Source organism: Misgurnus anguillicaudatus, chromosome 4 (genome assembly GCF_027580225.2).
Source record: "Misgurnus anguillicaudatus chromosome 4, ASM2758022v2, whole genome shotgun sequence".
Classification (NCBI taxonomy): domain Eukaryota; kingdom Metazoa; phylum Chordata; class Actinopteri; order Cypriniformes; family Cobitidae; genus Misgurnus; species Misgurnus anguillicaudatus.
Genome location: NC_073340.2, coordinates 20,952,639 through 20,974,938, shown reverse-complemented (window position 1 = coordinate 20,974,938; position 22,300 = coordinate 20,952,639). Strand labels below are relative to the sequence as shown.

At 39.0% G+C, this 22,300-nt stretch overlaps 1 protein-coding gene across 13 annotated transcripts in view; it reads right to left on the bottom strand.

The window, feature by feature from the left end:
- The window catches only part of nrxn1a (neurexin 1a), a 212,578-nt gene that overhangs the window by 119,829 nt on the left and 70,449 nt on the right, over positions 1–22,300 (bottom strand). For 10 of the 13 annotated variants that reach the window (XM_073866955.1, XM_073866956.1, XM_073866965.1 and 7 more), the window contains 4 exons: positions 12,698–12,999; positions 11,789–11,812; positions 10,453–10,614; positions 2,788–3,232 (listed from right to left, as the gene is read on the bottom strand). In XM_073866955.1, the coding sequence (XP_073723056.1) occupies positions 2,788–3,232; positions 10,453–10,614; positions 11,789–11,812; positions 12,698–12,999 (933 nt within the window). The remainder of the gene's footprint in view (positions 1–2,787; positions 3,233–10,452; positions 10,615–11,788; positions 11,813–12,697; positions 13,000–22,300) is intronic. The other 3 variants (XM_073866961.1, XM_073866964.1, XM_073866967.1) reach the window with 1 other exon arrangement.

Below are 22,300 nucleotides of genomic sequence, written 5' to 3'. Positions count from 1 at the left end.
TGGCGACTATAGGCCTAAACAGCAGCCAAACATCTCCCGCGGGTCAAAAGTAATGAGCATTCTTCATCATCCCGACTTCTATTCACTGTGTGCAGTGATTACACAGCTCTGCCTAATGCTGGCTCTCATTTCTCTTTATACACACACACACACACACACACACACACACACACACACACACACACACACACAATGTGGCATGTGGTGGACATCTAAAATCTGTGTCTGAGGTTAAATTTGACCTTTAATCTGGTTCAACTTCATATACTTCAAAAATAGCCTGTACAGATGCCTTCCTTTAAACCTTTAGCCACTGGTAGAAATTTTTGAACACTGTAAATAATTATGTCATCATTTGCAGTATAAAGTGTTTAAATTTTTCAATGACAATTTCTTAGCTCTGAGAAAAAGGCAGACAGAAACCTGAACATACTGTACTGTACAGTATGCACATACATATTAATAGATACATATGCAGACACACAAACATTTATGTTTGCATGCATACACACACACGCAAAATCACCGGCGTGCCCACACTCGCCCGTACGCATGCTCTCCAACAGGACGTCTGCCCATATATGATCAAACGGTGTGGGCAGCCAACTCACGGAGGCAGGCGAATGACACAGTTCCATCTGCAGGCCTAAGAGAAAAGGCCCCATCTGTCAATGCCGCTTTAGATGCCCATGAAATGCCACTAGGAGAAAAGGTTTATTCTCTCTTTTAACTTTCAACTGTGTCTGAACTCAATGGCTGCCACGCGCTGACTATGAACCCAGGAGAATACGATCAAACCCAGCTTCATGGATGAAATCTATCATTTGATGAAAAGCCATGGCTAAAAGGCCCTACTTTGTTAACCAGGCTCGACCTATTCCCATTCGAATAAGTATTGGGCATAAAACAAAAATACGACTCTTGGTTTAGAAATCTGATTTTCTGACTGCTCGTGAGACGTTTAATTTTCTCCACATAACTGATGTACGTCAAAACTAATGTGGGTGACCGGCGTTTCTATATCCGGAGTGGGAAGCGGAGAGATTCACACCGAGGCAATAACCACAGATCAATACGGCCTTTTCCCACTGTTTCTGGGGTTTCACAGAAGAAAGAAAATGAACCAAAGGCCACTCTTTGGACTGCAGGCAAACAGCATCGACGTGTGAGGAGAAAGGGAATAGCGGGCGAATTAGCGATGAAATGTCTTTACTTGGCAGAGCCGTGCACTAACTCACTCACTCCATTGGGAAACCAAATGTGGTTTCCATGGCAACTCCACCGGAGAAGACGGAGTAAGAAAAAGAGGAGGAAGACAGGAAAGACTGCGGGTACTGTTCATATTCAAATATCTGCCTGACAGCATGCTCTGTGAAAGGCATGGTTATGACTGTTGTAGGGAACACTGCTGCCTTTGCTGTGTCAATATTTCGGTAGACCTCGATCGAGTTTATCGAAAGCACATCTGAAGGAAAACAGCGGTGGCGACTGTAGAGTAGTTGTTTAAATATATAAATAGTTTACCTCTTGAGACTCTATTTTCTGTTCTGTTACACAATTTATGATGTTTTTAATGCAACAACACATCTATTTATGTACATACAGTATAGATACTGTTACACACATTGCAATTTCAATTGAGCAGGACATTGCACATCCATTAAACTGTTACTTCACTCCACTGCCCTCAGGACATAGATACAGAAAGGCTCGTTTTAGGAAAAGCCTGATAACTTTTGCTATAGTGGTCCTGAATAAAAGGCTTTGCTTAACAGGGCCGATTGCGAACAGTTAACGTAGTTTTGTCTTTTAAATGTGTGTTTGCTTATCCCACACATGGATGTGCAGCAGCACACAAATGTTTTTAAATATAAAAAATGATTAAAAAAAAAGATTAAAATGTAAAAGATTATTATTGAGTCTCTTGGACATAAATGAGGACAGAATACAAGAAGCTGGAAAGCGTAAAGAGCTGCTTCACCTGTAGCCTGGTAAGTATTTGAATGTTTTACTTTTTTTAAATGCTACCCCACAGATTTACTGTATATGATGACTTTGTACCTGTGGATATGGTGGGATGAGAATTTTAAGTGGTGCTCTTCAAAACACTCACGGCGCTGTCAGAGTGCTGAAATGTTTCAGCTCTCAAAACTTGGTAAATTCTTTATCTCTTGTTTGTTACAAATAAAGTATTTTAGAGTATAAACCTCTACTTGCATATTTGTAAATTATTCTTTGAGATTACATTGATCATGTAGGCTATCCATCCATTTACAGCAATTAAAAGTCAGCTAATTTTACTTCCATGACTGAAAGAAAATGACTTTTAAAGGTTTCAATAGCTAATTTTACTTCCATGACTGAAAGAAAATGACTTTTAAAGGTTTCAATACAAATGACATTAATCTTAAACTGGTGGTCTTCTTCCTCCAGTAAATAGGGAATTGGCACAGCACAAGCGCAACTGGCTTTTAAAGGGGACGGGAGATGAGACTCTCACTTGTTTATTGCATATTACACCCAAAACACACCAATTACTCATTACGAGAATAGGAACAACCCTTTTAGACTGTGTGCTAGGCGTACAAACCATTTTTCCCATTGTTAAATTAGCAAAAGTGGATTCAGACACGCCCTTTTAGCCTGTGCGCCGTGCACTTTAGACCATGTGCTTAGATTATTAAAATAGGGATCTTAGAGTCTAAAGTCTACAATATGCAAACATTCTAGTCAATATTGAAAACATGTAGATTTAATAGCGAAGTAAAGACTTAAAAAGTATCCTACCTGATCTTCCGTCTCTTTGAAAGTCAACGTGGTACCATTCCCCGTCATTGACCTTTTTGTTAACGGCACGGGTTTTGGTGGTGCCCGAGCCCATGTCCAGCAGAAGGTACAGGTGGCCATCAAGCATCTCTATGGCGAAGAAATCCACCTTCAGTGTCTTGGGGCTCTTGGGGTCTTTCTGTTGCTGCGGTTTGGGTTTTCCGTGACTAAAGAGGAGCAGGCCGTTGGGCTCGGTGGTGCGGAAGTCAAAAGAGATGGAACCAGCTTTTTTGGCGGTCCATTTGTCAAGGGTAATAAATGACTCGGGTGTCTCGAAGGTGACGGGGTCCAGGGTAGCAACGTTCTCACATTTGAAGGCCACCACACCGCTCACCTTCATCTTGGGGTCGCCAAGCTTGGCCAGTCGAGACAGCTCGAGCCTTACATCGTTGTTCTTGTACACAACCTTACAAAGAAACAAAACACTTATTCGTGAGTTAAATAGCAAAAAAATTATAAAACATTAGTAACACAATTTACAGTGCATGTTTAAGACATTTAACACTTCAGATATGCAATATGATTCAATATGCAAACATACATAATTAACAGTAAACACGTAGTTCATTAGTCGTTCCTATTATACAATAATTTCTCATTTACATTAACATTGTAAATTAAAGTGGGACTGACTTTGTTAACTGTGTTTTTATGCACATACTGAGTAACATCAATGACGTAACTGTCCCATTAATAGTGTAATCTCTAATTCTGAGAGCATATTGAAAATCTGGGATTTTATTTAAACCTGGAAGTTAACATAAAGCTTTAAACATTTCACACAATTTGAAACAAAGGAGTGTATTAAGTCATTATTTTTCTAATTTAAATGCACAAGACGCACTTATAGGCATTGTTTAATCATGCTGGGGTAACATGAAACATCAGGTTTTGTGTGATGTTCATGCTGTTATATGCTGTAAATTTAATAACATTTTTAATTAAACTTCTTACGCAAACTGTTACGCTAATTACCCGTAAAAATTTAATTCAATATTGAATTAGAAATAAAAGCAAAATGAAAACTTTTCCACTCACGGGCCATTTCGACATTCAAAATATTTGTTCTCAAAATGAAAGGAATCTTTATCTTGCGCTAACATTGCTATGTAATCACCCAAGTGATCGTTTCTATTTTCCCATTCACATCCGAATGGCAGAGAGCTTTTTTCTGTCCCCTCCGACTGTGCGGCACGACACTTTTCTTCTCTACAAGCCTAAAAAACCCTGTGATTTACACCTGAGCGTCAGACTGTGAAGTGTTCACACTAACCCTCTCTTTTAATTCGATTCTGTTCGAGCCCTCGGCAGGAAAAAGATAATGGTATGCGGATGCAATGAAAGCCTATTGATGATGCTTCAGAAATGCCAATCACAGAGAAGGTACAAGAGCCATTAATGGTCAGCAGAAGTGCACCCCCCCTCCCCTCGCCGCTTCATAAACCCGCACTGGGGAAAAACAGAAGTGATCTATGATAAAACACCACACAACATGGCCGACGGAGATGAGTGCATTACAGATGAGAGGTTAGGGGGAGGGACAGCAGGTGAAGGACGATGCATCTGTTTGTGGCGCCTGATCGGAGCACTTGGGAGGCTGGAAAGCTCTGACCAGCAGCCCTCTGAGAGGTGGGGTCCATTAAAACAAATGTACTAATGATGAATGGGCTTCTCGTGCACCCTGCTCTAAACGCCCGAATAAATCAACCTCGGCATAAATAACAACTCGCTCGTGAGCGCAAACACACACCTTGAGGCCCTTCACGCACCTCACGTACATCCATAACTCTCAAATTACTTGAAAAATATCACACGTAACCTTTCCGAAGCAAAATAATTACAAAGCGAAATGCTGAAAGGTCCCGGGTACTGCCTGTGCAGTTGCCTGCAGGCTTTTAATGCCAATAGGTTTGCGAATGAATGAAGAAGAGGATCCATTCAGAATCCTCAAGTACGGCTAGTCGCGTCCAAGTTCAAAGCACTACCACGCTCGCTAACGCAGGTCGTGGACCTCAGGCCTGCTGCTAATCTGTGAAAATAATAGACAACAGACACGAAACGCCTACACGAGCAGCATCAGACCGCGGCGTACTCGAGTCTGCACTTTCATGTTCTGACACTGATTGATTGCTTGTGGATTGGTTTTGAGATGAAGGCTGGAGGCTGTGAGAACAAACATGGGGTGAGTCTGCGCTGTTCCGACGCTCATCACATCCACATATTTGACAAAATTGCATCTTTATGTTTTTTGTCATCTCTCTGCCTTTTTGTAGGAATTTGTGAGCAGATCAACAAAAGTGGCAAAATTGCATTAAGAAAGCCAGTAGCATTACTGTCTACATGATATATTATCGGCTTCCACTGCTTGTACTGTGTAAAGTAGGATGCGACTAAGAGGATAAATGTCACTGAGCAGCTCTTGCTAATTGTGGGTCTGCAGGTTAATGAATGGATTACCAGTACCACAGTGCTTTGGGTTTAACCAAAAGCAGGCATTTATTACCAAACTGATAAAAAACAAATTCATATGGACTTTATTATTTGAAATTGGTAACCCAGGCTATGTCCAAAATCCCCATATATGATGCTCTCAGGGGACATGCATAGTTCAAAATCATATTGCAATCATTTAATCCCATGGTGCACCCCAATAATGAGTATACAGCTGTTAGCCACTACACATCAACTGTTAGGCTACGTACACACCAAACGCAGGGCATCGCGTTACTCGCTCTAGATTACTTGCGGGATTTAACTTTGTATCATGCAAATTTTTCGCTCGAGTTGAATATTTTCAACGCGTTTGAGGCTAATAGCACGTGTTTTCATGGCAAACGCGACGCCCATATCGCGTCATTCCCATCGGCCCACGCGAGGATGCGTCTCATCGCGTCTTTGCATTGACCTTGTATGTAATCTATTCGCGCAAATCGTTGAACTCGCGTCTGGTGTGAACCCACAGTTAGGCTTGTACCAAATGAATTCCTGTGTCGACAACACTGCAGTCATTCCTGCCAACTCAATGTCCAATTTTAAACACCCGTTTTCATTCCCTCCTTTAAATGGACTTTATTCATGTTGTAATCCCTTGACAAAATTAACCATGGTTTTACTACAGTTAAAACATGGTTACTTTATCTAAACCATTTTTGCTACAAAACATGGTTAATAAATGGATACTGTAGTAAAACCATGGTAATCAATAAGCCAAAATCCATGGCTATTTTCGTAAAGGACCTATGGAAGGGAGGCGATTTTGGACTCAGCCCTAGTGTGACTCTAAACCCTACACCTAAAAACAATGGTGCTAAATAGCACTAGCAAGTGATTCACTGTCTCATAGGGTAACCACTTTAGGTGCTATATAGCACCTATGCAGAACCATAAGTGGTGCTATAGCACTACTTTAGCACCATTTATGGTTCTCCATAGTACCATATGTTTCTACATGGGTGCTATAAAGAACTTAAAGTGGTTCCCATATGATTATGAGCTAGTGAACCACTTTCAGTGCTATTTAGCACCACCTTTTAGTGTATAGGATTGTGCATGTGGGTTATACAATTATCTCTCATTCTTAATTTTTGCTAGCCTAATAATTTATCCTTAGTAATCAGGTTTGTAAATTTCACCCTGAGCATTGGTAAACATTGAGTTAATGTTCTTATTTGCATATTTATAAGCTTATTAACACTGACTGGACAAGTATACTACAGCATGCGACCTGCTTCAATACCTGCTTGCCCATCTGTGGAAATGTCGCCACATAAATCTGCTCTTGTTGTCTAAATCTTTACAAATATATACACTGAAAAATCTGTCTCTTTATTACTAACAGGTTTTACATTAATGTTAAAGAATTTTTACCCTTTAGATGCTCAAGTAAAACACAGGGCAAAATGTGTTAGCTCAAGATTATTTGCATGTAAGCAGTTTAATTACTTTTGATGTACAAGGCAATTTGCTGAACAGATATTTTGGTGACACTTTACAATAAAGTTGTATTTGTTAACATTAATACCCTGGATAATATGAACTAACAAGGTATCATCATCAATTAATCTTAGTTAATTTCAGCATTATTTAAAGGGTTGGTTCAATGGTATTTCATGCATTCTGACTTATTAACACAGTTATAGAGTTGTTTCCTCATGCTAAACGTGGGCAAAGTGTCAAAAAAGCAGTTGGGCGTGTTACAGAGTATTTCTGTGCCGAATGCACTTCGTACAAGTTTCGGAAAGTTTTTTTCAATTACGGGTCTAGCTGACGTTTCAGTGGTTTCTATACGTATCACTTCTTTTTATGGGCACTTTCCCGAGAAAACCCCAACCACCCGTCAATCAGCGGGAGACGCTAGAACTTACAAACATCACATCACGCAACAGCTTTGTTTAATATCAAAACTGAACAATGGCACCAAAGAAGAGTGTTTTTGGATGTAAGGAGAAGAAAGCCAGCCTTATGGAAACTATGGATATAGTTTATTATCCGGGGTAGCAGCGGAGTTTTGCGTGTGTGTTTGATGCGCTGGATTTCAATGAAAAGTCCCAACCGGGTCATAAGTTGCATGCGGTAAGTAAGACTTCTATCTTATGTTGGAAATAGGCGCGTGCATATTATATAAATGACACGAACATGTAGTGAATCATAAGTTATAAGTGTTGTACAGTATAGTGTTGCATGACTCGTACTCGCTTCTCCCGCAGTTCGTAACTCCTACTTCAATATTTTTTTGGAAAGATTCGGTAAAGCTAATCTTTCTTTTATAAATCTGATTAAACTAAAGACTCTTCAGAGATATACAGGATGTAATACTACTCTATAGGTACTCCAGATTAACATTAGAAATGCAGAAACAGTGTGTGTTATGTGAGCTTTAATTAATGCACAGTCCTAACAGAAACAATTGTATTGGGATTAAGTAACATTAAAAAAGAAAAAAAAATGCCGAAAACTTACTGAGTATTTTTAATCAATGTTAGCTAATGCATTTACTAATGTTAACAAACAAATACGACCTTTATGTAGTGCTACCAATATTCTATATATACATCTAATTTCTGAATTGTTCTTTCAATTGCTGTTTATACAGTGTCACTTTTAAACATCAAAGACATATTTTTGCATCACAGAGGGAAACAATGTCTAGCAACGGTTTTACTTCACCAGCTGGTGTGCCAGAGGACTCTAGATTCCTCAGGGATATGAGTCTAATTTGAAGAAAGAAAAATGGTGGTTGAGACAAAATGTTCTCCACAGTTTACCTCTCCGCAGCACTACGATCACGGATGAATCGTAACAAGAGTTGTGGCCAGTGATATATCATAGACCCATCAAACGTTGCCCGGTGTGATTCATCAGGCAGATTTTTACATACTCATAAATTGAACTGTTTTTATTTACTTACTTATCCTATTTGTCACACTCTTGGTTATTTGTTAGTTCTGTTGACAATCTGTGACCCATTTTCAAATTAACACTGTTCGGATGTGAGAAAACTTCATCAGAAATGTTAATTATAGAACGCATTTTAATGTTATGTTTCGGCTTCCAAGTCTGTGGCAACTGATGAATAATTCCTTCAGTTGATGTGTGTGTTAAAAGCTTTTACAGGCCAGAGAGATCAGAGTAGAGATAAAGAGCACATGGACACTTTCTAGAAGAAAATGAGGAGACGCGTCTAACTGTATACCGAGTTTTTTAGGCAGATCCGCTTGTAACCTACATCGATTTGAGTCAGTTTCAGTGGTTTCGTGTGTATGCAGACACACAGTGTTTACATACATGTAGCTACTCTCATTTAAGAGCGAGATTGAATAGGGAAAGCTCTGGCGTGTGGATGTCGCCTAAATCTGGCGAAATGTCTAAAACAACAGTTCATACAAATGATAGAACAGGTACAGATACATACACATGAATGCTGTATTGACGTTTGTGTACAGTGACAATGTGCCAGCTTACTCGGTGGATTTTAGGTGAAATAAGACAAGCTAAAATATTTACAATAGACATAACAATAATTGAAAGTGATGTAATTGCCTACTTATGGTAAGCCATACTGTACTTGGAAAGTGACTCCTGCATTTAACCCATTTAGTAAGTAGTAAACAAACACACTGCAAGTCGCAAACATGCAAGGATGTACGCAGTGATCAGCTATTCACTGCAGCTCCTGGGGAGTAATTTGGGTGAAATGTGCCTTGCTAAAGGCTCAAGGTCACCTTAGTTGGTTCCTGACAGTCTTGGGGATCAAACCGCTGACTTTCGGGTTAGAAGTCCGACACCTAACCATTAGGCCATGACTTCTAAGTTTCCTAATTATATTTAGTATGTACTACATGTAGTATGTGCAAATGTTATAAATTTGCTTACAAATGAATAGTGTCCTAAATACAGTGCAGACTAAATGACTTATATGCAAATAATGGGTCTCAAGCATGCGTACGCACAAATTTGTGCATGAGATGTGCATACAGATGTTTTCACGAACAAATCCTGATTTAACAAAAACTTTCGTATCAAAATGTCTTCTTAATGTAGGCAAAAATTCAAGACAACCTAAAACCACACGTATGCAATAATCACGTACACTTTAATCAAATACTAGGCTATAATTATAATGTTTATAATAATGTTGATATATAACATTTACATGATAATATTTTATATTATAATATTTTCTGTATTATTTATTATTATCCATGATCCGTAGACGGTTTCAGCAGTAACAACATAAACAAGCGGCTGTCGCGGTCCGCACGTAACTTCCAGTAAACTCCGCTAATAATAAATTACCACAAAGTACTTTAAACGTAGTTTATTTATATAACAAGCAAAAAAACAACACATAGATTACCTTGGAAACCAAATCATTTGTTATTTTCGATGAGGCATTTGTTCAAGAGATCAGTTTAGCAACTAGTCAGACCATTAAAAAAACGAAACCGGAAGTAAAGTTCGGATCCAGACGTGTATCACGTGTGTCTGATGAAACCGTCTATATTATTATTATTATTATATACATTATATTATACATTATTATAGCCTACTTATTTTTTCTAAACATATAAAAAAGATGCGCGTAATGACAAATCTTCACGCTTTCCTTCCTCACTTTTAAAATCTCTTTTTGAAAGGGTTAATGCCTAATGTAGCCTAAACGTCCAAAAGTCATTCATTTGTCCTCCTGTCTGCGTCTCTGTCATATTAATTAAATGTCATATTTGTTAATGCATCCAATACTTATATAATGTTACTTCGGTGTTCGGTGGACAGCACAATTATTAGTGAATGAGACCAAAATAAAAAAATTGTCTTTAAATGTTTCCTTGTCATTAATTTTTAAAAATCAAAATATAATATATTAAACCTTACAGTGTAACTATATATTATATCAAATAAAGCAGCATTTTTTATTATTAATTTGCAATCAAAATAGTGGAACAATTACTGGAAATTCTCCTGCATTCACTTGGTTGAGGGCACGAGCAAATATATTTATGTAATGCAAAGTAATGTTGCTGTTTTTTACAACTTTTTTGTAGACTTGCAAAATTAAAAACAAACATAAGTAAAAAAAGTAAATGATAATAAAGAACTGGCATATTTAAATCATGTGATCTTTACCTCTTTCAGGCATCCCATAAAGTTGTTGCTAACAGGAGATCCGGGCAGATCGGCAGTGCTGGGACTCCCACCGACATAGAAAAAGTCGTCAGAGCCCAGCATGGTGTAGTCCTCTTGAGTATATCCAGTGGTGGTCAGAATTCCATCCACGGATATTGTTACCTAGACAACAAAGCACAGGGAAAGGACACGCTATACTCACATATAACTTGAATACTGTTAAAGGGCTTTGGTCCCCCTGGTAAGGATTTGGATGCTTGCTTGTTTTGTTTTTCTTTTGCCTTTAATGCATCTTTTTTATGTATTCATTTATTTCTTTTCTCTGTTTACTGATTTAATGTAAACCCATTTTCATGTCTGTTTGAAAAATTCTTATTTATTTCTTGTTTTCTTATTGTCTTTCTATATCTTTTAGGTTCTAGTAGGCATTAAGTTACAGTAGCTGAGGAAGTCTGCGGCACATTAGCCCAGGCTTAATGATAGCGGTGCCACAGAGCACAGAAAGTTAGTCAGCAGACACAAAAATGGTGTTAGTAGTATGTGTGTACTGAGAGTTAGTATTGTTTAAATCCAGTGAGTGTGAGAAGTTTCAGCAGTTTCAATGTATTTACATGTGATAAAACAAAGGACACAGCGTGCTTAGAGGTTAGAAATGAAAGCACAGGCAATCAGCGACACATTTTGCACACATCAGCTTGAATGGATGCATGCTTCATTATCCCTCCCTCTCTGCATGCAATACAATGGTTAGTAAGAACAATTATTATTAGAGATTAGATTGCACAGGAAAGACTTGAGAGAGAGAGAAGGGGAGGGAGAAGGACACATCGTGAGACCAACCACAGCATGAGGTGTCGGCATGCATAAGCATGTTCACATGAAACCAAAATTAAAGAGAGGATGACCGGCCACCCGTGTCAGCTTCGAATGAACAGTACCAATGTAGAAGTGTTAGTACACAGAGGTGGCCGGGAAGCACGGCATGCTGAGTTACGGGTCTCGGAAACTGGCTGGACCAATAAAAGCTTCAGAGCCAGCCAGCCTAGACCAATCGGTGAGCGAAACCTTATGCAAAAGAACCGAGATGCAAGATAACAAAAAAAAAATGAAAATAACATGGACGGGACACTAAAAGCTGAGGAAACCAATGAGAAGAAAAAGAAAAGGGGAATTTGGGCGGGACAGGGGAAGTAAGCGTAAAGATTACCAACCGCATTTTCCCCCTTTTTTGTTTAGTATTGATGTCTACGGTTCAAAGAAAGGAAAATAGACACACGGCAAACCCAAACTAAGAAACAATTAGAATGATATCTACCGAACAATGTAGTTTGTTTACCATAGCGTGTCCAATGCCTGAGTGCTTTGTGGAAAAGGGGGGAGAAAGGAAATTAAAAAACTGTGAACAGAACACCGTTCCTCAATCAAAAAAGATGGTCTCTTGCCAAGGTTAGTACATCAGCGTAGCACGTTAGTAAAAGGTAACAGGTTAGTAAATGACACATTCCATGGATGAAAGGTTAGTTTCTTTTCCCAAAAGCAGGTTAGTAAACATTTACAAAGGGCAAAGGAAGAGAAGGAAAAGAGAAGCAGACAAAACATCTGCACCGTGGAGCTCCCAGTATCTGATCCTCTGGGACACGTCTAGTCTACTCTCTTCCAAAACACTGTCTCGTCCTATTCTTGGCTAGGTGCTGACTTTACTGATGACAGAACAGATGACTGAGGTTTTTAGGTTTACTGCCTGTCCTATCCAACTTCATACCGCACATGGATCTTTCCAAACGTTGACACTTCAAACACGTTCTGAGTTGACAGATGATGCTCTGATGTAATGCGGCGACAAGTGGCGCTATCATAAGGTGACAGTAAAATATGGATATTAAAGCATGTGAGACTTAAGTTTAATATTAGTCAGAAATATAGGTTAAGGGTACTATTGACCCACGTATTTGCATCTAAACATGAAAATGTCAAATTTGTGAATATATGAACATGTTAGTAGCTTTTTACGGTTATTCTGCTACATGATATGATCACCATTTCTAAATCGTGCCAGAATCCTAAAACTTTCTTTATAGTAGAATCATTCTTACATCAACTTTCAACAAGTAAATTGTAAAACACTGATCGCCTTAATTAAATGTTTATTATTGTTTAATTTATTTGGTTAAGTCTTGTTGCCGATAACTAATCTGAACGCCACCTAGTTATCCAATCTCGAACTCTGCCTTTTCTGCAAGGTTACCTGACGAAGGTTCCTGGTAACCTTCACATCATGCCAGGCATTGTCATTAAATTTCCCATTGACCGGCTCCACCAGGGCCTCGAAGGCCCCAGAGCCCAGGTTGATGACCAGCGAGACCGCGCCGTTCTTCAGCGCCAGGTTGACGTAGTCTGCGGACTTTCCGGTGTGGAGCATCAGGCCGTTGCGTTGCAGGGTCTTGAAGGAGAGCGTGATCTCGTCGCTGCTGCTCTGGATGGGGTTCGGCGACAGGTCGTAACAGAAATACTCCGAACCCTTGAAGGTGGCCACGTACTCCTCTCTCTCTGCAAGAACATGGAGAAACACGGCGCATTTAATTCGTATAAGCAGGCTAGTGATATTTAAGATACAAGGTGTACCACTAAATGCATTAATACCTGTAAGGCAATACACAGTGCAGTGTCTGGTTGTGTATTTGATTGTGAATGAGAGCATTAGTTACTACTTAAGAAGTAATAGCAGATCACTTACTTCCCATCCATTGGGTTCCACGAAAAAAGACTTAAAAACAAAGGATAAAAACAAAAACTGCAAACAACCAAGGGGGCAGATATAGGAACTTACTCACTGTACATCTCAGAGTGATTGGTTGCTGTCCGTACACACATACCTACGAGATTGAGGTCAGAGCCATCTTGGTCATAAATGAGAACCAAGGTCCTTGATAATGATGACCATAAATAAAGCAGCCACACATATCAGGACATAATTACCAAATCAGTCAGTGAGATCCATTACTGTAAGTGTGCTGGCACACAACCAGATGCTCACACGCACACACGCGCTTGCTTTCTCTTCCCATTTGCGTGAGCAAGTCCGACTGTCACCCAGATTTGTGGGTATTTTGGGAACTCGTTTAAAATATTAACAGAGCAGCCATTAATAAAGTGTGAAGTCCTATCTCCATTGCTACCTCCTTGACGGTAAATACAATTACGCTTCAGTTACAGTGGGCTGAGTCTGCCTCACATCCGGAATATTAATGACTTAAACAGGCAATTTAAAACGGCACTAAACCAAATGACTATAAATCCAAGAATCGGCAACACAATTAACCCAACACATAAGACTCGCTCATTTGCTCTGGAATTATCTGGAATATTCTCCAGATAAACCCTGGAGATTACAGCAAGGCTCATTTGCTTCATTTCTGTTCATACTTCATACCCCATATCACTCCGTGTGTCCACTGCGAGTTTAATCAGCTTTGCCTTCGCTGATAAAGAATATATGTGTGTGTGTGTGTGTGTTTGAGATCAAAGAGCCAAAGGGTGGTGCTGTATCTGGCTCTCATCCACCTCCTCTCAATACCACTGAGTCAGCGATATTGTGACTCAGTGCAGGAAGGCACCTACAGAGTAACCAACAGACAGGCTTTTGCACAAACACACACACACATTCGGTCACACACATGGTTTCACACAGGTATATAAAGTGAATGCCCAGAATAACTTCTCTTATGAAGGTTAGCTGTAAAATGGCTGTCAAATGCCCCTCTGATGTTAGCTTTATACGAGTCTTTCATCATTGTGACTGGCATCTCTCAACAGATTTGTTCTCTCCAAATATTCTCTAGGAGATTAAATTTTCATCTGTAGTTGCCTTCATGGTACCAACTCTAACATCATTCCTTTAAGAAAATAGGATCAGAAAAATGTGTTTCTCTTGATAGCAGATATCAAATTAATGGAGATTTATTTGTTTCATGTAATTTCCATTGATAGAAAATGGTGTTAACAATAGCAAGGCCATAAGTTAAATTCCCAGAAACAACATAAACTGATCAAATGTATGTTATAAATAATGTAAGATGCTTTGTACAGTATACTGTTTTTTGCCAAATGCATAAATGTAAAGGGAATAAATAAGAAGCTCAGATGCAAAAGCAGCTAAACGCAACTTCCGTCAAAAACGAGATCATAATATTAACCAAATGTTCGTGGCACATATTATATGTTCATCAAATATCTTCACTTCTAATCTACTTAAAGGGACATTAAATATGCTAATTTTCCAACTCCCCTAGAGTTAAACATTTGAATCTTACCGTTTTGGAATCCATTCAGCCGATCGCCGGGTCTAGCGCTAGCACTTTTAGCATAGTCACAATCCATTAAACTGATTAGACCATTAGCATCGCGCAAAAAAATCACCAAAGAGTTTCAATATTTTTCCTATTCTAGTTACATTGTGTACTAAGACCGACAGAAAATTAAAAGTTGTGATTTTCTAGGCAGATATGGCTAGGAACTATACTCTCAAACTGGCGTAATAATCAAGGACTTTTCTGATGTAGCATGGCTGCAGCAGGCGTGGTGATACTATGCACTGCCCGAAAATAGTCCCCTTGGTTACTTCCAATAGCATGGCACTATTTTCGGGCACTGCGTAATATCACTACGCCTGCTGCTTTTAATTTTCTGTCCCTCTTAGTACATGATGTAACTACAGAAAAGTCAAGTTTTAAATAGGAAAATATTGAAACTCTTTGGTTATTTTTTAGCGCGATGCTAATGGTCTAATCAGATTCAATGGATTATGCTAAGCTATGTTAAATGTGCTAGCGCCAGACCCGCAGATCAGCTGAATGGATTCCAAAATGGTAAGATTCAAATGTTTAACTCTAGGGGAGCTGGAAAATGAGCATTTTTTTTAAAAAAATTGAATGTCCCTTTAATCCTAGCCGTAGGCCATTAAAAGATACCACTTTTTTGGCAGAATCCACTAAACGCCACGTCCTCTAAGTGCATGGAAGGCGAATTGATTGAACAACAGCATTCAAAATGACTGTGGATCATATTCAAACTTGTGTCCCTTGTGAGTACTTGGACCTGAATACAAACCAAATGTGGCAGTTACATGGATCACAGCACCCCTTAATGGGTGGTTCAGTTTCTTCGTTTACATTCTGACTTTCATCATTTGCAATGTTTCTAGTTGCATCTTTAGTGATTTTGCAAATGTTTAATATGTCTTGTCCAAAGAAGTGTATTTTTTATTTAGAAGTGGAGGTTTTTGCTAAAAAAGCTTGTATGCACTTAAGAGGATTTGCAGCGAAAGACAGTAAAATAAGTTAATTACCAATTAAAAGACTAAAGCGAAAATAAGGCATTTCAATTACCGACTAATAAAATGTTTCATTGCCATTAAAGTTAAATTACTAAACCTAAATATAAAAGCCTTATAAAAATGCTAATTTACAAGAAAAGATGTCAGATGCACTAAATGGGTTTTGCATCTAAACTTCACATATCTTAAACTTTTCCAAGCTTTATTTTTTAGCCTTATATAGTTAATCTATAACGTTAATCAATTTTCTTGTTTCTACTAAACAGCCACTATAAAGTTACATGATTATGTACCACCTTACCTCTTACCCTTGAGATTAAACAGGCAGCTAGTGCTACTGTACCTTTAAGGCTTCTATATTTAAAAGGACCTTGGCTTTCCTTTTGTGTATGCGAAATGGGTAACAACACTTGCATAAAGGTTGCAGTTTTGCTTGTGGGGTCCAAAGTAATTAACAATTCTACACAAAATCTTAAGGTAATGCTAAAGTAAGCTTTCTAAAAGGTCTTAGTATATTCAATGACAACAATAGCTATCTAATTCGTCTAAATTGGGAGATGACTATCACCCATTTACTGTATTATATTATCATTTCTTTCTTTATCAGCTCATGCCAAACAAAAGATCAAGGTGTAGCTGATATCTTTTTCCTTCTCCTTACATGCCAATCTCCCAGCAGCTTTCCTAGTGCAACCACATTTTGCGATATTGATTTGTGCATGAAGAATTACTGGCAACTTAGATTAAAGTCTGTCATGAACCGAAGCCTGAATCATTTAACTTGAGAAATGTGATGTATTTCCAAAGAAACATGATTTTTAGTGAAAAATATACAGCAGGACTTTGGTGTATTTATTTCAGCACTTTAGGTATACATCTATTACAAATAAAATGCATTACTACATAATTGTGGGGTAAGATGTGCCAATAGGTAAATAGTATTGCTCATAGATTTTTTGTTGTTGTTATACACTCACCTAAAGGATTATTAGAAACACCATACTAATACTGTGTTTGACCCCCTTCGCATTCAGAACTGCCTTAATTCTACGTGGCATTGATACAACGAGGTGCTGAAAGCATTCTTTAGAAATGTTGGCCCATATTGATAGGTAAGCATCTTGCAGTTGATGGAGATTTGTGGGATGCACATCCAGGGCACGAAGCTCCCGTTCCACCACATCCCAAAGATGCTCTATTGGGTTGAGATCTAATGAATGTGGGGGCCATTTTAGTACAGTGAACTCATTGTCATGTTCAAGAAACCAATTTGAAATGATTCGAGCTTTGTGACATGGTGCATTATCCTAATGAAAGTAGCCATCAGAGGATGGGTACATGGTGGTCATAAAGGGATGGACATGGTCAGAAACAATGCTCAGGTAGGCCGTAGCATTTAAATGACGCCCAATTGGCACTAAGGGGCCTAAAGTGTGCCAAGAAAACATTGGCCACACCATTACAACATTGCATTAATAAGAAATTAAACAGGTGTTCCTAATAATCCTTTAGGTGAGTGACAAGTTCAGTTAGATACAGCTTGCAATTCCTATAAGAAACACAGGAAAGTTTATATAGAGTATTAAATCGATTTTAAAATGGTGGGTTATTTTCAACCCAGCGATGGGTCAAAAAGGGACGAAGCCCAACCAATTGGTTGCTTGGTTTATAACACAAATATAAACATTTCTGGGTTAATAGTATGCGTTTAATATAGTATAACTTAGTATACTGTGTAAACATAATATAATTATTACAACACAGCAGTTTAACCAAAATCATTGCCATGGGCTTAAATAAATCGTATGCTTCAGGGAAAGCTGTCCCACTGGCTAAACTTTTCCTCCAAAGGAAATTCCACTAATATTATAAATGCTATAACAAAATCAGACATCTTCATATATACAGCAGTAGGTGTATTAGCTTCACCCCTCTCATTTCTCTTTGGCTAGAGGCAAGTAAGTAAAATGTGACCCTCTATTAAGAAAATGAATAGGATCAATTTTGGTTTTACCTTGACCTGAAAATAGCCTTTACTCAAGGCCATTGGCTTTTCCTGTATCTTACCAGAGGAGCTACAGGACTAAGCAATGCCAAGGCCATGGGTTCGATTCCCAGGTAATGCACATACTAAAAAAAAATGTATCGCTTGAATATACTTAGTAGCTTTGGATGAAAGCATTTGCTGGAAGTGTGAATGATGCATACTATGCATATCGCGCAATTACCTCTTCATCAGCTTAAATTTAGACAGGACTGTGGGACAGCATGTACTGTGTGCTCCGCAGCTCATAACCGCTACAGGCGACAGCCTGTCAAGACTCAACACAGTCATTCAAGCATTTAAAACTCCCATGCTACAGGAAGACAAGCTGTAATACCTTTTTTTGTTGGAATTTATGTTTCTCCTCTCACCACTGACAAAAGGGCTTTATGAAAGCTGCCATTTAATACCCCCTGGTAAGGGTGGGTTATTAAAAAACATAATTAAAAAAGAACATCTGACAATAGTGTCACCTTTAATTGTCTGAAATGTGGTGCGTGCGATAAACGTAATATGACAGAATCGGTCTAATTAGCAGAACTGCAGGGGAGGCAATAAATTAAGACGTTTTGTATTCAACACCAGTCATCTCATAAACTCATTTCGACATCTTATTCTATTTAAGCGTTTTTAAATCAACAGAGTTTTGCTTTTTGATATTAAACTTCAAATTTGAAATGGTAAAATATTAATTATGTATCGCATTACTTTTACCAATTATACCTCAGCACAACATCCAGGGGCCAAGAACCGACATTAATAATTTACATCAAATGTAAAACTCATTAATTTGGAGCTTTTAATATTCCCTTATATAATGACACCACAATAACATTGCAATAAAAGCGAGAAACTTCAGAGCTTTATGCTGTTTTACCGTCTCAGTGAACCTTAGCTCAGTCACCAGCTAAATCCGTTTCATTTGCTTGTTAATGAATAAAAAGTGAAACTATTCAACACCAGTTAGCTTTTGCACGTCAAACATCCCATTTGAAATAGTACACTACAGAAATATTGCACTGGTATTGACTAGATTGTAAATGATGCTCCCCGTAACACCATTGCAGATGTACGACTTCATTCTTAATCTCATGGGATTTAAGCCAAACGTTCTTAATAACCTCTATAGAGGTATATTATGGCTAATCCTATATACTGTAGGTTTTACCATCATGGCCTCATTGAAGCTGTAGGGAACACAAGAGGAAAGATAAACGACAGTGGGGCTGAAAGGCAGACTGAGGCTCTAGGCACAGATAAATCAACTTCAAGCTACCACACTAGATAAAGATTACTCACAAAGCCATTCGGGTAATAGCTTAGCCACTTGTATTTTATCTGCGTGCGAAGGGTTGGGCCGGGGGTAACAGCATACCTTCAAACACATGCTATCAGTAGTTTATTTAATAATGGTGTCCAACTCAACCACAGTATTCAATACGGCATCTCTATCCACCGTCCTCTTTCAGATGTGGGATTCTGACGCATGTCTCTATGTCTATCTAGACTAGAATAGAGTTGCTCTTTGGTATCTTATTTTTTCTGCTGTTTAAGCTGAGGTGTGATTTTCCATTGCAGTAGTCACCAAATTGATAAGCTAAAAAATATAATTACAAACATGTTTCCTAGACAACCATTTGGCAATGGCTAAACATTTGTAGGTCTGTCAATCTGACTGAATTTAATCTGATTGGAGGTTACGACGATGACCCTGTCCCAAATGGCACACTCCGGACTTGTGGTCCTACTCAATGTCCACACTTTGATGACATCATGTAGTGCAGACTTTGGTTGAACTGGAGTCATATTTTGGGACAGACTAGAGCGTCAAGCCAGAAATAGGAAGAGAAGTTGCCCCCTTTGGTGTGAAGTCCTCCCTTCTGTCGTCTGATTGGTCTGATTGCTCTTTCGCAAAGACTTCTGGGTTGGTAAAGTGCGCGAAGCCTGCTGCAGTGCAAGCTTCACCAAAGACCGCATCAAGGAGGGCAAAGGGGGCGCTGATGAGCACACTTCGAAGTGTAAAAATGACAGATGGGACACCCTACGGACTTGTAGACTAAGCGAGCACACGCAATTTAAGGCCAAAAGTCCACATGAAGTCCGCCATTTGGGACAGGGCCAATACAGTTTACATGCACCCTAAACATTGCAATCTGATTTAAATATTCATTAACATGTGCATTCTATATAATCCGAACCAACCGTCTGGCAGGGTTGCCAGATTCTTGTATCAAACCATCCCAATGGATATCAAAACTAGCCCAAAAGCATCCCAATGACTATTCACAGTCCAAATAGCAATAACTAATAAATTAAATCCTTTTATCTTTAACCCGCAATATAAAAACAACTCGTGGAAGCAGAGGACTTGGCAACGCACCACACAGCATCTCTCGTCGAGTTCATGCTTTATCTCTGGATAAATGTACAAAGTCAAAGCAATTAATACAGTATTTTATTGCTTTATGTAGCCTTACGTTAAGAAAGTACACATGAATGCTGCAGAATGTACAGGGCATGACCCCATTACCTTAATAATGCGTTGCCATTGCGTGTTTCTGTGATGCGAATGATGTGATATGTAAATATGAGGTAAATAAGACGTGAACTTCTGCGCATATGCACAATGTATTATCCATCGGATTAAGAAAATACTACGATTTACATGTTTACATGCATACTTTTCTTGGGAAGGGGGTCGCACACCGGCCGTGCAGCTCAGCATCACGCCACATTTAGAACAACTCGGATGTATTGTAAACCTGAAGTGCGCATTAAATAGCGTGAGCTTCGTCAGATAGCGCCAACTTCAAAATGCAAAATATACGTTAGCAGCCAATGTCAATTGTTAATGATTTGGGACAAATATGATCATGGGCGAGGCTAGCCCCTTTTTAGGGGTGCTTCAGCACAGTTTTTTAGAACGGCGTGGTGCAGCACGTCCTGTGTGCGACCCCTTTGATTATACCTGATGAACTACACCACCCCTTTCATTACGAGCGAAATTAGCATCCGATCGACCTTAATCGCATTGATTAAGGTGTTTACATGAAGGCTTTTCAATCCAATTGAGCCATCAATACGATAAAAAAACCTGATTATTTGGTTGCATGTTAATGTAGCTAAAGTTGCAGCATTTGCAGGAAAAGATCAATCAGCCTTCATATGGTTTACATAGTTATTTCTGCTAACACAGCTCGGAAAAAAAAATCTTTTACCATTAAAAGGATTTCACACTTCAGTTTCAAGTAGTTTTGAGACACTTAAGAGTTCTGAGTGGCATGTGATCATTTTATATCATTTTATCAAGGCATTAAAGACATAAAATGTTCCTTATAAATGTAATATTAAAGTTGCAAAGCATTCTGGGAAGAAGCAGAAGCAATTAAGTGTAAGGACATATTACACGTGTGTGTATTCACACCTTTGCCTCTCTCTCTCCTCCATAACACATCTACCCTTTCTATCATTTATCACCAAACTCTCTCTCTCTCTCCATTTCTCACACCTTCCTTTCCCTGTGCCTCCAGCCTTAAAATTCTAGTGAAAATATTGTCCTCCACTCTAATTCATCGCTGGCGCAGCGTATCCCCGAACAATTTGCACTCCGTATGTGTGTGCGTGCTTTGTATGTTAATTGTGTGTAGATACTCACCTCGCCTCCACAGGTTTAAATTTAATCCTATTCTGACAGCAGCCAAAACCCAATGTGGCATGATGTGTATGACATGTATTTACATCAATGCTATTAGGGCCAGGAAAAAAGGGAGGAGTGGGGGGAGGGAATCGGGAGAGGAAAGGAGCAGAGATGAGAGGAGACATCTACAGTAAGTGGCTCCCAGCGTGCAGTGCACTCACTCAGACGGCTTGTTTTGCCACTGAAGTTGATAGCACAGTGAGTTAATGAGACCAGCTCCGAAGCCACAGCCGAGTCTCAATCTAACAACAGCAAAAAAACAACAGGAGTGACAACAACAGAACATAATAACATCACAATTACCCAAGCTAAATATATACCAGGGGCCAAGGAGAGCGGACGGCAACGATACCATTAAAGTGACTCTGAGGTGTAGTTACGCTGGCAGTAAGCTCTTTTAGCTACTAAGACGTGCCTCGAGTACATTCACTGTATTATTACTGACATAATATAAATATACATATCGGCGGATAGCAAGGAACCATTACGCCTGTAATTGCAGTTAATTCGTTCGCGTGATTTTTTTCCAGCGTTCTGACAGGGCACTACATTACATGTGACAAGTTTATTCAGTTTGCTTAGCCGCGCCGACCTTGATAAGGCCAAATTTTCCTGTCTCCGAGAGCCGTCAGGCTATTCTCGTTCACGCTTGACTGGTCACAGATGTGTTTTGTGGAATATTGATTTATTATTTGATTGATTATACCTCACATCATAAATCTGCGGGTGAATAGGATGAGACGGCTGAAGATACAAAAAGCACAAAAGACTGTCA